Below are 15,740 nucleotides of genomic sequence, written 5' to 3' on the forward strand. Positions count from 1 at the left end.
ATTCACTTCAACTGCCTGAGTAGAGCCCTTGGCAAAGTTGGCATGAAGCTCATCAGATATATATGATTTTTTTCCCATCAAAACTTGTCCCTGGCCTCCGAGAGTTCATGGGCTAGTGAGGGGGAAAGGTGCTCTTAGATTACAGGAAAGTTGATTGTGCTGTGGGAGCAGAGAAGAGGTCCTGTTCCCTTCACCAAGGGGATAGAGTTGGAGCCTAGAACAGCCGTAGGACCCAAAAGGCAAGTGGAAGTTTGACATTTAGTGAGGAAGTGGTTGATTTGGCAAAGCAGGTGCACTGGAGGGTAGTGGGAGGAAATGAGACCAGCCAAACCACCATGAGCCTCTGTACCAGGTTAAGGAATCTGGGCTAGATCGAGAGAGAAGGAACCACTGAAGTTGCTTAAATACGAAATCAGTCAAGTCGATGAGGAAGGCGCAAAGCGGGGAGACTAGAGTTTGGCATAGGCCAACTAGCGGGGGCCCAAATTAAGATGAGTCGATGCTGTCACCATCGCCACTGGGGCTGTCCACCATGGGTTGTATCTCTGGCACTGGCCCACCCAAGAGAATACACAGGAACCTCCACGTCCCTTTGACTTCATGCATTCCATTCCAAGAGCAGAAGCTGCACTTAATGCTTATGGATGGGTGTGTTTCTTACTCCTGTTCACCCACCCCAAGGCGAGGTGTAAAAGTTGAGACTCCTTTAAGGGAGACATCCTACTTGTACCTCACCCAGCATCCTGTTCTCTCCACCTGGGCTAGTCTGGCCCAAAGGATTACATATGAATACCTGCCACATGGCGGAGACAAGTGTCCTTCCCTCCAAGCTTCCACAGGCTTATATGTCCACACTGTTGAAGAAGTCTTAAAGTCTTCCCTTCTGGGTCAGTCTAGTTGTTAGAAGCACCTGGGAAAGAGCCCTGATGAGGTGCCTTTGGAAAGGGTGACCACCCCTATGGAACTCAGTGAGGCCCAGGCCCAAGAAAGATGCTCCTGCTCCGTGTGTGTGTAGGGGGTGGGGGGGAGGGAGGTGCGACGGTGGTGTGCTGGCCCTGGGGCAGTTATCTGAGACTGCAGGGCAGCCTCCTGTTGCATCAGATGCTTCTCAGGGGACCTGAGTTGGGAGCCTCTGACTGGTCTTTTAATAGCTGCCCCATTGATCTGGCCTCCTGGGGCAGCACCAGCAGCGCTGGCTCAGCCTTCATCAGACACTCAGGTTTCCCTCCTGGGGGCTGGTGTCAAGCGCTGGGGAATCGCACTGGTTTTGCTCTGACCTGATGCTCCCCACACGTGTCCCCTAGGCCTGGGGGTAGGGAGAGGGTAGGCTTGGCCTTGTCATTTCATGAATGGCTGAATACACCCCCATGACCTACCAGAATGGGTGCTCTGGAGGGAGTGGTATTATCCTCAAAAGAATATTGTTGACTTTTAGTAAAATGGGACAATGACTGCCTTCCTTCAGGATTGTTACAAGGATACATAAAATGCATAATAGGGGACCTGGACTCACTTGAAAGATGGTTATCTTCTCTTGCAGTTTCTTTCTGCCTTTACTTTTTGTGTTTCATATTTGTTGTTGTTGTTCAGTTATTCAGTTGTGTCCAACTCTTTTTGACCCCATGAACTGCTGCACGCCAGGCAGCCCTGTCCTTCACCAGCTCCCAGAGCTTGCTCAGACTCGTGTCCGTTGAGTTGGTGATGCCATCCAACCATCTCATCCTCTGTTGTCCCCTTCTCCTCCTACCTTCAATCTTTCCTAGCATCATGATCTTTTCCAATGAGTCAGTTCTTCCCATCAGGTGACCAAAGTATTGGAGCTTCAGCTTCAGCATCAGTCCTTCCAATGAATACTCAGGATTGATTGCCTTTAGGATTGACAGGTTTCTCCTTGCAGTCCAAGGGATTCTCAAAAGTCTTCTGTAACACATTCAAAAACATCAGTTCTTCAACGCTCAGCCTTCTTTATAGTTCAACTCTCGCATCCATACATGACTATTGGAAAAACCATAGCTTTGACTAGACAGACCTTTGTTGGCAAAGTACTATCTCTGCTTTTTAATATGCCTTCTAGATTTGTCATAGCTTTTCTTCCAAGGAGCAAGTGTCTTTTAATTTCATGCTGAAGTCACCACCTGCAGTGATTTTGGAGCCCAAGAAAATAAAGTCTGTCACTGTTTCCATTTCTATTGTTTCCCCATCAATCTGCGATGAAGTGATGGGACTGGATGCCATGATCTTCGTTTTTTGGATGTTGAGTCTTAAACCAGCTTTTTCACTCTCACTCTTTCACCTTCATCAAGAGGCACTTTAGTTCCTCTTCGCTTTCTGCCATTAGGGTGGTGTCATCTGCCTATCTGAAGTTATTGATATTTCTCCCCCTGGGAATCTTAATTCCAGCTTGTGTTTCATCCAGTCCGGCATTTTGCATGATGTACTCTGCATATAAGTTAAATAAGCAGGGTGACAATATACAGCCTTGACATACTCCTTTCCCAATTTGGAACTAGTCCCTTGTTCCATGTCCAGTTCTAACTGTTGCTTCTTGACCTGCGTACAGGTTTCTAAGGAGGGAGGTAAGGTGGTCTGGTATTCCCATCTCTTTAAGAATTTTCCAGTTTATTGTGATCCACACAGTCAAAGGCTTTGGCATAGTCAATGAAGCACAAGTAGATATTTTTCTGAAACTCTCTTGTGTTTTTCTATGATCCAATGGTTGTTGGCAATTTGATCTCTGGCTCCTCTGCCTTTTTGTAAATCCAGCTTGAATATCTAAAAGCTCTCAGTTCATATACTGTTGAAAGCTAGCTTGAAGAATTTTGAGCATTACTTTGGTAGTGTGTGAGATGCGTTCAATTGTGCAGTAGTTTGAACATTCTTTGGCATTGCCTTTCTTTGGGATTGGAATGAAAACTGACCTTTTCCAGTCCTGTGGTCACTGATGAGTTTTCCAAATTTGCTGGCATATTGAGTGAAGCACTTTAACAGCATCATCTTTTATGTATTTTATATGAATATATATATATATATACACACATTCATTCATTCTCTCCCAGCTCCCCACCTCCTTCTCTCCTCCGTTTCTGACAAAGCTTCCACCATTTTGCAAGGGACTGTAGCTTCTCTCTTAAACTGATAGGCAGTGACAGGGTTTTTTGGATTGTCCTCACATAACCAATATCATCACCTTAATTCAAAAGGAGACGTGAAGTTCAATGAAAGGGACAGCTTAATCAATGTGGAGATGCTCCTCCCATCTTACTCCATCCCACTCTTTAAAAGGTCAGTTTCTCTTTAAATGCAAATTACCTACTGCGAGCTCAGCTTCCACCCATTCCGTTCCCTAGTTGGAGAGTGCTGAGGGCGGAGGGAACCTGCAAGGAAGCATCACTCCAGACCCTAAATCTTCAGGTTAGTTTCCCCCTTGGGCGTGGGGCGCAGAGGCGGAATGACGCTGGTCTCTCGCTCCATTTCGGATCCTGGCTCCCGAGCTGAGAGATCCATTTGGCACGCGGGATTAGAGACTGATTGTGGAAAATAGATCCTAGGTCGCCACCACGCTTTCCTGGGGAGCTGGGGCTCCCGCTGTAATTCTTCTCTCGCGTCTCTAATTGGACTGAGCTGCTGCTGGGCCAGGCATTTGACGCGCTTGTTCCCCCAGCACCACACCCCCTCAGGGCCAGCCGGCTTCGTGCCAATTTAAATGCTTATGCCCCAGGCGCCACCCCAGAGTGCGGAGTCGGGCTTGGTGTTGGAAGCTAGGAGTAAGCAGCTTGGGGAAATCCCGTAAAGGGCCTCCAGACATCAGGCAGAGGGACCTCCGCGGACGTGGAGCCGAGGGGGCGGGCCGGGAGGGAGGCCGAGCGGCGCGAGCTTCGGCGCAGCCTTTGTTGGAGGCCTAGGCTGCCGGCTGCCCTGCCGGACCACCGGCCGTCTCCGACTACAGCTGCAGCCTAGAGGGGACTTCCCGACTGGGGAGGGTGAAGCAGCTGGAAGTCTGTCCCAAGGAACTAATGGGAGTCTCCTGGTGTTTACCGTTGGGGGTGGTGGAAGAGAAAGGATGCTAGTGTCTAAGTGCGGGGACTGAGCCCTGCCAGCTCAACCACTGATGCCCATCCTCTAGGGGTCCGACACAGGGTCTTCCCAGGTGATCCCATGCACGTCTTGATCCCCTTGAGGTTTGTCAGGGTCTGTCCAGGCAGTTGATAAATAGAACCGGAGTCTAATTAAGACACCCCTAATCCCCAGCTGGGCTCCTGCCAGCTCACATCCACTCTGTCTCCACCTACATTTCCTCTGCCAGCTCCACCCCCTCAGCTACAGGGACAGGAAACCCCGGGAGCAGCTGCAGCCCAAGAATAGTGTCTGATCCAGTCCTTTCAGGCAGGACCTAGGTTTTCAGGCTAAAGCTAAAGGGCAGAGGAGACCTGGATTGGGCCACAGGTCTTTGGAATACACATCTGTGATCTCAGCAGTAGGTGCTGGCACCCGGCCTTCCCCTACTGGAGTGATGAGGGGACAGTTTGAAGGTCCTGGGGCATCCTTTGCAAGTCTCAGGGATAGCTGGGTGGAGGGATGGCTTTGCCCACACCATCTCAGTGGGGCTGCCTCCCTCCCAGGGCCTGAGGCCTAGCCAGCATCCAATGGAGGACAAGAAGAAGAAAAGGAGTCCCAAGCCCTGTTTGACCCAGCCAGCCCAGCCCCCAGGCACACTACGCAGGGTCCCAGTGCCCACCAGCCACAGTGGCTCCTTGGCCCTGGGACTCCCTCATCTGCCATCCCCCAAACAGCGGACCAAGTTCAAGAGGTAGGTACAGATGGGAAGCAGGGCAAGGAGGGAGGGACCCTAACTCTGGCCTGAACCCTGTGGGCAGCAAGGTAAAGGGGGCTTAGCCTATAATTACTAAGTAGGAATCCATGCCTTCCCTGGGGCTCCCCCTCCCTCCAGTGGCCCCTGAGAATTCAGACCCAGTCCCTACTTTCAGGTGTGTTAGGAAAAGACCAGGTGGGTCACAGGGATCACCCAGTGTGATGATGCACCTTAGAGCAGGGAGTGAGCAAACTTCTAGGACGTGAATCAGAGAAGGCTGTTGGGCACACTGGAGACAGAGACTGTTCTAAGCAGAGGGGCCTGCCTGGCAGAAGTATAGAAGAAAAATATTGCCTGCAAGGTTCCAGGAGTCACAAGTGGTTTGGTGGTCCCGGAGTGTCATGGGGCAGGAAATGGTGAGGGGATACTCAAGTAAACAATTTGAGTGCTCCACTTGTTTTAATGATTGAAAACTTGCCTCCTACCCTGTAATGTGTCTACCCTACAGTGTTTCCACTAAACACACATTCTTCCTCTAATTACTATGTTTCCCTGTGCCTTTGGCACCACCTGCCTGAGAGGCATGTTTGGACACAGCCAAGTGAGCGTAGCTGAAGCTCAGGGCTGGGACAGGAATAGTAGGAAATGCAGTTGGAGAGGTATGGAGGCCAAGCTGGGAAGGTCGTTCAATGTTCGCCTGTGGGCAATGGAAAATTCAAAAAATGGTTTTTATATACAAGAGGGGCAGAAAGATGTTTTTGGAAGTGGTAAAATGGCTCATATGGCAATAAGGAAGTAACTGTCCCCAAATTCACTGAGGACCAGTGAGGACAAGCGATCACAGGAGGAATAAGTGAGGGGTCAGACAGGAACCCAAGAGCCCTGCTCCAGGCGTGGTTCTGGCTGTACCACTGGAAGAAAATGACTTCTTTTGATCGCTCACCCTCACCCCTCTTCATCCACTCGCTTCCCTTAATGCATCCTAGTGCCCCAGACAGGGTCATAGAACAAACATCCACTTATGTCGATGGGTGGATAGAAAGATGAATTAGTGCATAGACAGATGGCACAAAAGACCTGGGGGTACCTGGCTTCCCCCACGCTGTGACCATGGCTATGCCCACTCACCCAGGGTAGGCAAGGAGAAATGCCGCCCCGTGCTGGCAGGAGGTGCAGGCGGCTCTGCAGGCACCCCCCTGCAGCACTCTTTCCTGACTGAGGTGACCGACGTCTATGAAATGGAAGGGGGGCTGCTGAACCTGCTCAATGACTTCCATTCAGGCCGGCTGCAGGCCTTCGGTGAGTCCTGGGTGGGACTGGAGGGCTGGGTCTCTGGGCGCGAGGCTGGGACCACAGTCCCAAGCTTGCTCCCAGAGCTGACAAGTGCTGTCCAGGGAAGGAATGCTCCTTCGAGCAGTTGGAGCACGTGCGGGAGATGCAGGAGAAGCTGGCCCGGCTGCACTTCAGCCTAGACGTGTGTGGAGAGGAGGAAGAGGAGGAGGAGGAAGAGGACGGGGTGACTGGCGGGCTGCCTGAGGAGCAGAAGAAGACGATGGCTGACCGCAACCTGGACCAGCTGCTTAGCAATGTGGGTCAGGCTGGGGGCTTTGGTTCCTGAGGGCACCAGGGGGTGGGAGGGTACATGCTGCCAAGACCATTCCTGGCCCCTAGGTGAAAAACTGGGGGTGCATGGAGGCAAAAGCTCTGGGCCTCTCAACGCCCACCAGAAGATGAGCCCCAGAACATCTAGAGTTTGGCCTGGTGCCCCTCCTTACAGAAATCCCCCTTTCTCTTTCTGTTGACAGCTGGAAGATCTTAGTAATTCTATGTATCCTTTCTAGGGGACTTGACAGTGGGTGTCTTCCCCTCCCAGATATAAAATCAGCTTCGGCCTCCCCGCCACCCTGCAGGAATATTTACAGATAACCAACATCCTCACCCCTTTCACTCCTACAGAATTAGCCACAAACTCCCCCTACCCTGGTAGAGGGTGCAGAAAGAATTCCCCAAATGTTAGGTGAAAGAACAGTGGTTGCAGGGAATATGTTCTACCTACTTATCAAAATATTTGTAGGCACTTTAGCTGACACCAATCTATGACAAAGCTTGTCTGATGTCTCCCTATTCTTTCAGCACTGAACAATTATTTTTACTGATCAGACTATCTCACATCTAGTCCTAACAGAAGTAGTGCACACACATGATCTAAACCAAAAGCCAAGGGGGTAAGGCCTGGCAAGAGGGGCCAGCAAGGGCTGCAACCCTAGACCACGGACCACCCCAGAGTCCCTGACCCCCGCCCCTTTGCGCAGTTGCGGAAACTAAGCCTGTGCAGGCTGGGACGATAGGGCTGGAAGGACCTGGGGTCCAGAGCATCACAGTCCTTGACCCGCACAGACAGAAGCTGCACCTGGCCGAGAACGCTGAGCCTGAGGAGCCGTCAGCTGTGTAGGTGTAAGACCCAAGCCTTGACTGTCCCTTCTCATTTCCTTCAAACTGTGACTTTTTTACGGACTCGAGTGGGTGTTTCGCGGCCCCCCCAGGTGCTATGGGAGAGGGGGGCACTGAATGGAATTAAACCAGAAGGAAAGAAAGCGGTCTGTGTCTTCTCTCGTTGAGCCTTTTACTCGGTAGGGGCGCCCGGGCCCCCGCTCTCGCAGGGACTCCCCTGCGCAACACACTCTGGTTTGGGATGTCCCGCTCGGGGGGTTGGATTCCCCGAAGCTGCTCGGGGTGTATGGGAACAGCGCCGGCTCGCGCCCGGTCCTGACTGTAGCCCAAAGAAGGCCACAGAGACGGCGGGGCGGGGCCTGAGCCCATCTGCCCGCGGCGCAGGCCGGTGACGCACTGCGCAGGCGCCAGGCGGGTCAGTTTGCGCCCGGATGGAGCGGGAGCGGTTGGTTCGGAAGGTGACGGCGCTGCAGGTGCGGGGCGGGCGGCTTGCCTAGTCATTTCCCCCGACGGCTTCTCGGACTGGGTGGGACCTTTGGACCAGATGAGGCTCTCACGTCTAGTAACCTGCCCACGTGCCCACTTCCGAAGCTACCGACTCACCCCACCGGCCTAAAGAATGTGGGGACCCTACGGATCCTCACGCGTCCGCCCCCACCCCCCGCCCCGCACCGCCGCCACAAGCTCTTACGGGATCAGGGAAAGGGTGGGAAGGGCCTTCAGTCGAAGAACTGTGCTGGATCCAATCCAGCACACTCCCTCGAACCCCCGGAGCCCCAACGCACAGCGTCACCTGTCCTTTCCCCGAGCCCGGTCCCCTATTGCAGTCACGCGGATGACCTCTCCAGGAGCGTTCCCCAAGATATCCCCATGTTGCAGTGATAAGGGTTTTCTCCCCCCTCGTTCTCCACACCAGGCCTGCATCCGGGGCTTCTTGGTCCGACGCCAGTTCCAGAGTCTTCGAGGTGAATATGAGGCTATTGTACGAGAGATCGAGGGTGATCTGGGCACGCTTCAGTGGACTGAGGGCTGGATTCCCAGGCCCCGATTTCTGCCAAAGGTACTACACACCCTAGAGGTAAAAAATAAAGAGGGACCTGGGCAAGGGGATTCCACCTTACCTGCCGACAAGCTTTTCTCAATGGAAAAGGGAGCAGACTCACCTCCTCACACCCCAATCCTTAGTCCTCATCAATTGGTATGCTAAATCAGAATGTCCAGATCCTTGGAGGGTTTAGCCTCAGGGCTCTCACCCCTTTGATTTCTCAGAAGGCAAAATCCCGTCAGACCTGGAAAGCCGGCGGAGAGAGGGCACCAAATCCAGAGCAGGAACTATGGAGCCACTTCCCATGTAAAGAGACTGAGAAAGAGACCATGTGGGAGGAGGTGATACTGAAGAAGTCAGGAGAGAGCTTCACAAACTCCAGCAGCCTTCCCTGCAGAGATGCCAGCGCCTGGCTTCAGGATGAGCAGAGCAGGAGGACCAGGAAACCGAGCCAAGAGACCAGAGACGTGTCAAGGATGGAAAACCCAGGTACACCTCTACCTAGATCAGGGCAAGCCTCTGCCCTCTGGGCCCTAAGCGTTCCCATCTGAAAAGTGAAAGGCTTGCTGCATCCCTTTCTTCCCTCCTGGTTGGGGGCTACTTATGGGTGGGTAGGTGGTAGGTGCCAGGCCCTAAGGGCTAAGCCAGTGCGCAGTGTCTGTCCCCTCAAGGCTTTCTCCCTTCATTCTCCTTCACAGAAGCTGCAGGTCCAGGACTGTCCCACAGCCAGACTGAGCTCCAGGAGCTCCAGAACCAGCGCAGCCACTTGGCCATGGAGCTACTGTGGCTACAACAGGCCATCAATAGCCGCAAGGAGGTAGCCACTAATTTGGAGCCTTTTTTTGCACATTTAGGGCCAAGGGTGGGGGTCAGGGAAAAGCCTTCTGCCAGGCCCAAGCAGACCTGCCTGGTACAGTATCTGTTCTTTTCTCTAACAGTACCTAGTTCTCAAACAAACACTGAGATCCTCAGAAGTGGACCAGAACAGACATGAGCCCAGCTTGTGCCAAGATCATGGGGAACAGAGCTGTGAAAAAGCTGGATCACAACCAGGCCCACCACTGGAAGACCAGTCCTACAGAGGCAGGACCCCTGGAGAGCCAGGCCATGTGGATGCCTCCTGCTGGAAGCTCAGATCACAACCCCACAAATTCTCAGAAAGACTGGCCACTCCAGATAAAACCACTGCTGGGGCCAAGTACAGGGACCCATGCTACAGACGGCCTGGACCACACCTGCCCACACCACCAGAATGCCAGGCCACAGGGAAGAGGCTCACCAAAGAGCCGGACTGTGGAGAAGAGATCTCTGGAGAGGCCTGCCTGCAGCTGACAACACTTCTAGAGGATGAAAACCACAAAGAGCTCACATCTAAGGGCTCCTGCCCTGGAAAGGCCAGGACACAGCTGCCCACACTCCGTGAGGACCCAAACACTGAAGACAACTCTCCCAGGGGACCATGCCAAAAAGAGCCTCATTGGCAAAGAGCTGTGCCACGAGAGTTGGGCGTCTCAGAGGACCATGTCAGCTGGGATGGGTCTTTGGCAGAGCATGGTGGCCTGGATCTCTGGAAGAATAAACCACCCAAGGGCCAGGCCCCCAGTGATAAAAGCTCCATAGATAGACCCTCCAGTGAATCTAGCCATGAAGGATGGCAAAACCAAAGGACTATACCATGGAGCTCGAGGCCACCTGAGAAACTGTCCACAGGATCAGACCACATAGGAGAGGATCACTGGAGGGGCAGGCAGTGGAAAACAGGACCAGCAGGCTAGACCCTGGGGAACCAGGGAGGACCAGGTTCCAAAGGGGGATGCTATGAAAGGGCAGTGAGGGAGACAGACCTCATCCTAGCTCCCTGGTCCCAATTGTACCCCCTGCCCCTGGGTATTGGTGGCTAATGAGGCCAAGAGAAGCTGGAGCACAGAGCTGGCACCAGTAGAGGGAGAAGGTAGGAGGCTACTTTCATCCTCTGCCGGTGGCTCAACCCACATTTTGGAATAGGGAGCCACCTGGGGCAAGTCAAGTTGGATAAAGGTTGAGAATAAATAAAGATGGAGAATAAAGGTTTTCGTTAGATTCTGAGCCTGGTTGTATTTATCTTCTGCCCCTGGTCAGAACAAGCTTCTGGGACCTCCTGTTCACTTCCTGCTGACATGGGGCATCCTCTCCAGAGCTGGCCAGGAGCCCCAGCCTAGGAGTAGACTAGCATCCTTGGGGAACAGACCCCCAAAGCTGTTGGGCTACAGAGTGGCAGGGAGGCTCTGAGAATCCCTGCCCCAACCTAGTACTGAACATCTGTATTTCAGTGTGATCTCTGCCACTGCCCCTCTCACTGAGCCCCGGCTATTCCTTCATACCTAATGACCAGACCCACCCTCCTGTGAGGCCCCACCAAGAGCAGACTGGATGAGACCCTGAATGCAGACAGTTGCTCCTGTGGAGGCTCTCCCTGCCTTCCTGAGTGAAAAGGCAGGCCCCACCTCTGACTGGCATTGCTCCCAACCCTGCCTTAGTTGCCTGGCAACAGCTCTGCGTCTCTAGCCAGGGACACACAATGGCCGGTGGCGGTCCAGCAGCTAAGAGAGTAGTGGTGTACCGGAATGGGGACCCCTTCTCCCCAGGCCGCCAGCTGGTGGTGACTCAACGCCGCTTCCCCACCCTGGAGGCCTTCCTCTCTGAGGTGACCTCGGCTGTGCGGGCCCCAGTGGCCGTGCGTGCTCTCTACACCCCTTGTCATGGCCACCCTGTCACCGACCTGGCAGACCTGCAGAACGGAGGGCTGTATGTGGCTGCTGGCTTCGAACATTTCCACAGGCTCCCGTGAGTGGGCTGGGGCTGGTCAAAGAGCCTGGGGAGGGAGGTAATAGCAGCAGCAAAAGCAGGTGTTACAGTACTGACTATGTAGCTCACTCATGGGACATTAACAGTCCTGTGAGGCAGGTGGTCTTATCCCCATTCTTTGGAAGGGCAAATCAAGATAGTCCTAAGCTGCCTAGGAGTAGACAACACAAGTGGAGCCACAGTTCAAGTCAAGAGTCTGACACTGATGATCATGCCCATCCAGCCAGGACCAACCCATGGCAAGAACAACATTCTCATGCTAGTTGAGCCCCCTTTGCCAAAGGCTCTTCCTGATGTGATGCTTATCACCCCCGTCACCACCACCATCAAATACTCTAAATCCATCCATAGGCATCCTGTGCTCTCCAGTAGGGATCACCCTTTACAGGGAGTGGCTGTGCTTTCCAAGATGGGAGACTAATTTCAGTGTTTGAGCTTCCAAGTCAGATCTGGCCTCCAAGCCTTCATCCACTCTCAGCGAGCTGAGAGGTTGCTCACTGTAATGTAAGGAGCCAGGAGTTGGAAGCTAGACAGACTTAGAATCTAGGTTTGGTCACTTCCATGTTACTTAGGGAGTTCTTGTTCTGTCTCATATAAAATGAGATGAAACCACATACCCTGTGAATGAGAACATTTCTGAGATACAGGAGGATTTTGACCTTTAATTATGTGGTTTGTGCCTGAGACCCCAGACTGGATGTGCAGCTTGATACACACAGGGCCTAAGGCAGGTTCAAGTGTCAGCATCTGCTTCTGGACTGAGATGACTTGAGACTGTTTCACTGGGAAGGGAGACCTGGTGAGCTGGGCCCCAGCCCCGCCCTCTGGCAGCTGATGGGCTGCTGAGGTCCCCCGGATTTCCAAGATGACCTGTGATCTCTCTGTCCTTTCAGCTATTTACCCCTTGGAGGGAAGGATCCAGGTGGGAAGAGCAGCAGATTGGCAGTGAGTCCTGGGGCAGGCCAGCCCCCAGCCCTCTGTTCTCCCCCTCCCCTGGGATGGCTCCCACTTTGGTCTGGGTGGTCAGGGGCCCTGGAAGCAGCAGGATCTGCCCTTCTCCACACCTAATCTGGAGCCAGCTGCTAGCCTTGCCGGGGTGCAGGATTTCAAAATACTGTTCCCTGCGCCTTTCACAACCTTTTATCTCCAGGCTGTGGTCCTCAAAGGAAACAGGACGCTATAAAACAGAGGGATGGGAGGGGGTTAAGAACGTGACTTAGGGAGGTAGAAGCACCCTGTGGTAAAAAGTGTGACCAGTCCCACCCTCCCGACCCCATCTTTCACCCCAGTCTGGTTCCTTTCCCTCATCCTACCCACCTTGGACTGACCTACCCCTGACCAAAGGCCTCAACGTGCTCCTGATCTGGGGACCTGATGGGTTTCAGGGTCCTCCCGTGACTCAGCAGCTGTGTGATGGGGCCCTTGGACGGCAGCTACCTGCAGGTTCCCCGTGCTACATCCAGTGAGTGCCCGTGTTGGGGAGGCAGGGGCATAGAGTTTTGTTTCAGTGAGACCAAGGAAAAGTGGGTGGATTTGTTCCGGAAGCCCCTAGTGACTGGTGGGGATGGAAAAAGTCTAACGTGCTTACTGGGTGAAGAGGGACCCGTGCACTGAGTCTCAGACTCTCTTCTGGCCCCAGTGCCATCCTTCATCCTCTCACAAGTAAGGAGTTCTGGAGACCATTCCCCTTACCAGGATGCTCTTTGTCCCAGTGTGTTCAGGAATGGGGACCTGTTAAGTCCTCCATTCAGCCTGAAGCTGTCCCAGGCCGCCAGCGAGGACTGGGAAGCACTGTTGGAGCTCCTGACGAAGAAGGTGAAATTACAGAGCGGGGCTGTGCTCAAGTGAGTCTGGGGACTGCGGAAACCCGAATGTCCCCAGAGGGAGCCGCCCTACTGGTTCTAGCCTTCCTGGAGGATGAAAAGGCCAAGGTCAAAGGAAAGCATGTTTCCCCAACGGGGACTTCTTTCTGTGCCAGAAGGAGAGGCCCTTCTGGCCCAGCCCTTGGAGCCAGGGTGGAGCCTGGGGGACTGGCCCTGGTGCCCGGAGGACCAGCAGCCGCCGGGCACCTTGGAAGAGCTGTACCCACCCCCTCATAGTCTGATGAATATCAAGATACACCTTGTTCACTGGCCCTTATGTACTCACCTCTCTCCCCCAGGCTCTGCACCCTGGACGGGCTCCCACTGTCAGCAAGGGAGGCTCTGGTGAGCGGCCATTACTATGTGGCCGTTGGAGAGGATGAGTTCAAGGCCCTCCCCTATCTGGAGCTGCTGGTGCCCAGCTCCTCACTGCCCGGGGGCTGCTGGTATGTATGTATGAGGGGGAGGGGTGGCAGGTTAGAGCAAAGGAAGCCACCCTGACTCCATGTCCTGCTCTGCCCCCATAAGCCTTCTCTTTTTTCATTGCAGGCGTCCCCCGGGTCCAAAGTCCAGGCCTCACAAGCAGGTGGTAGGTGACCCAGGGGGTTGTGGGGGGCGGGAAAGAAGGAAGTGACTAGCTTCCCTCTGACCTTATCGTACTGTATCCTCTCAATAATTTTGTGAAATAAAGATTGTTATTACCATTTTCCAGAGGAGAGGCTGAAGTTCAGAGGAGTGAAGTGATTTGTTCAGGGTAACACAGTTACTGACAGCAGCCAGACCAGAACCGGGTCTGAAAGTCAGCTTATCTGGGCTCTACGATGATCTTCGGGACTCTGAGTTGCTGGACCTGATGCCAGATTGGATGCTGGGAAAATCAGCATATCTGGCATAGCAGGGTCCAAAATGGGTCCAAAGCAGCTTCCCATCTTATCCCAGTCCTGAGCCCTCCCAAGAGATGAGCCAGCGAGTTGGGGGTTCAGTTCAGTTCAGTCGCTCAGTCATGTCCGACTCTTTGGAAAAGAGTTGGTAGTAGGAGGATACAAACTGGCTTCACTGGGCATTTAGAATACCAGGCATCATCTACTATGTCCCTGGATAAAGCAGCCTGATGGAAGAGGGAGCAGGGAGGGAAGACGCAGGCTATGAAGATGGATGGCTTCTCCTCTCTCACGCTCCCAAAGGCATCAGAGGCATTCACACCTGGACTGGGAGTGGAGAAGGTAAGGACAACCTACAACCATGGCCCACGCTCAGTGTTCCCTCTGCAGGCCCAGGGCCATAGAGCACAGGCAAGCCAGTCCTCTCCAAATGAAGTCAGACAAATCAAGCCATCTGCTTTCTATGCCAGACCCCAACGAGCTATTGAGCCAAGAAGTATGCTCCCCATGCTTTCATTTCCATCAGGTGAGGGGACCCCAGAATTCAGGGCCTTCTCAGCCAGCTTCTAACAGTGACACGGGATGGTGCCTGCTGGGGATGACACAGAACAGGTGAGGGAGTTCCATGGTTCGGAGCTGGTCTTGACGTCAACACAACTGTCTCCTACTCCCTCATGTGCATAGCCAGTTCTTTGCCTTTTCATGGGGACCTGGCTTATGAAAAGAAACACATAGAAACTCAAAGATATGACATTTCAGGGGTGGGATTTGGAAGGGTTGGGGATGGGGGCCAAAGGCCTGCCCCTGAACTAACCTCCATCCTCTGTGGTCATGAGCAAGGCTCAGGGGAGGGGAGGGGGCTGATAGAGAAAGTCTGAGGAAAGAATGTTGAGGGCTCCTCAGCCTCGGCGTTGGTCTCTTGCCTTCCATATCAGGAACCAAGGGAGTGTATGGGGCTCCCCACCCAAGGAAGGAGACAGCAGGGGCCCGGGAAGTAGCAGATGATGAAGACACCCAGACAGAGCAGCCCTTGGATCAGGTGGGCTGGGGCTGGAAGCCGTGTGTTGGCTTTTGTTTTGCTTGTATGGTTTGTTTTTTGGCTGTACCCTGCAGCATGTGGGATCTTAGTTCCCCAACCAGGGATCAAACCCGCACCCACTGCATTGGAAGCCAGGGAAGTCCCTGGAAGCCACATGTTGGGACAGGAGTTCTAAGCTGGAAGCCAGCAGCCCTGGGTCCCAGAAACAATTCTCCCTTGTGACCGTGAACAAATCTAACCTTCTCAGAGCCCGAGTTCCTACGTTAAATGAGGTGGTGGATCCAGATTTCTGGTCTCTTCCTTTCCTGGAGTTGGGAAACCCCAGGCTAACGGCTGGAGGCTGGACTGGGGTGCTTAATGGCTCCGTCCTGTGTGGCCTTCTTCCTCCTCCAGCAGGCAGCACAGATAGTGGAAGAGGCCCTGTTCCTGGAAAACCAGCCTGGGGCTGGGGCAGCTATCTCAGCCTGATGCCTGCTCCACCATCTTGAGATCCGGCAGCTCCAGCCAGGAACTGGGGACCTTCATTCTGCAGTCATCTTTTATCCTCAGCCTCCAGCATCCTGTTCTCAAGGAACCAGTGTCTCCTCTGGGCTCACTGAAGGGGTATGATGCAACCCCTTCAGTCCGGCTCTTCTGCTCGTAAACTACACCCCCGTCTTCCTTTCCTTTTAGAGTAGAGAAGCCCCAGCTACAGAGGCCGTTTCCCTATGAGGTCTCTGGCCAGAGAAAGCAGAAGCCAGCTGGGTTTGGGGGAGAGACCACAAACATGGGAGCGGGTCTGTCACAATAAAAGAATACTTACTAACTT

At 53.5% G+C, this 15,740-nt stretch overlaps 3 protein-coding genes across 4 annotated transcripts; all 3 read left to right on the plus strand.

Moving 5' to 3' along the window:
* Positions 1 to 3,300: 3,300 nt before the first annotated feature.
* Positions 3,301 to 7,404, plus strand: CCDC28B (coiled-coil domain containing 28B). The gene is made up of 6 exons (XM_043445181.1): positions 3,301 to 3,411; positions 4,620 to 4,807; positions 5,943 to 6,109; positions 6,205 to 6,398; positions 6,616 to 6,638; positions 7,208 to 7,404. Exons 2-6 carry the CDS (start codon positions 4,644 to 4,646, stop codon positions 7,260 to 7,262), a joined length of 603 nt encoding a protein of 200 aa, XP_043301116.1. The 5' UTR covers positions 3,301 to 3,411; positions 4,620 to 4,643; the 3' UTR covers positions 7,263 to 7,404.
* A 145-nt stretch (positions 7,405 to 7,549) lies between these two features.
* IQCC (IQ motif containing C) lies at positions 7,550 to 10,391 on the plus strand. Of its 2 annotated transcripts, XM_043445173.1 has the most exons (5): positions 7,550 to 7,734; positions 8,178 to 8,321; positions 8,531 to 8,795; positions 9,005 to 9,123; positions 9,245 to 10,391. In XM_043445173.1, exons 1-5 carry the CDS (start codon positions 7,693 to 7,695, stop codon positions 10,079 to 10,081), a joined length of 1,407 nt encoding a protein of 468 aa, XP_043301108.1. In that variant the 5' UTR covers positions 7,550 to 7,692; the 3' UTR covers positions 10,082 to 10,391. The 2 variants fall into 2 exon arrangements, with proteins under 2 accessions (XP_043301108.1, XP_043301107.1); XM_043445172.1 differs by having other exon boundaries at positions 7,550 to 8,321.
* Positions 10,392 to 10,863: 472 nt separating this feature from the next.
* On the plus strand, positions 10,864 to 15,737 carry DCDC2B (doublecortin domain containing 2B). The gene is made up of 9 exons (XM_043445178.1): positions 10,864 to 11,129; positions 12,044 to 12,095; positions 12,536 to 12,612; positions 12,863 to 12,994; positions 13,312 to 13,458; positions 13,562 to 13,601; positions 14,284 to 14,419; positions 14,829 to 14,932; positions 15,326 to 15,737. The coding sequence occupies exons 1-9, from the start codon at positions 10,864 to 10,866 to the stop codon at positions 15,398 to 15,400; spliced, it is 1,029 nt and encodes a 342-aa protein (XP_043301113.1). The 3' UTR covers positions 15,401 to 15,737.
* Positions 15,738 to 15,740: the final 3 nt, after the last annotated feature.

This window comes from Cervus canadensis, chromosome 24, assembly GCF_019320065.1.
Source record: "Cervus canadensis isolate Bull #8, Minnesota chromosome 24, ASM1932006v1, whole genome shotgun sequence".
Taxonomy (NCBI): Eukaryota; Metazoa; Chordata; class Mammalia; order Artiodactyla; family Cervidae; genus Cervus; species Cervus canadensis.

Coding starts and splice junctions, on each gene's coding strand:
- CCDC28B (XM_043445181.1), top strand. CDS start 4,644: ATGGAGGACAAGAAGAAGAAAAGGAGTCCCAAGCCCTGTTTGACCCAG. Junction 4,808..5,942: donor CAGCGGACCAAGTTCAAGAG/GTAGGTACAGAT, acceptor CCACTCACCCAG/GGTAGGCAAGGAGAAATGCC. Junction 6,110..6,204: donor AGGCCGGCTGCAGGCCTTCG/GTGAGTCCTGGG, acceptor AGTGCTGTCCAG/GGAAGGAATGCTCCTTCGAG.
- IQCC (XM_043445172.1), top strand. CDS start 7,881: ATGTGGGGACCCTACGGATCCTCACGCGTCCGCCCCCACCCCCCGCCC. Junction 8,322..8,530: donor GGCCCCGATTTCTGCCAAAG/GTACTACACACC, acceptor TTGATTTCTCAG/AAGGCAAAATCCCGTCAGAC. Junction 8,796..9,004: donor GTCAAGGATGGAAAACCCAG/GTACACCTCTAC, acceptor TCTCCTTCACAG/AAGCTGCAGGTCCAGGACTG.
- DCDC2B (XM_043445178.1), top strand. CDS start 10,864: ATGGCCGGTGGCGGTCCAGCAGCTAAGAGAGTAGTGGTGTACCGGAAT. Junction 12,995..13,311: donor CAGAGCGGGGCTGTGCTCAA/GTGAGTCTGGGG, acceptor TCTCTCCCCCAG/GCTCTGCACCCTGGACGGGC. Junction 14,420..14,828: donor CATGCTTTCATTTCCATCAG/GTGAGGGGACCC, acceptor CTTCCATATCAG/GAACCAAGGGAGTGTATGGG.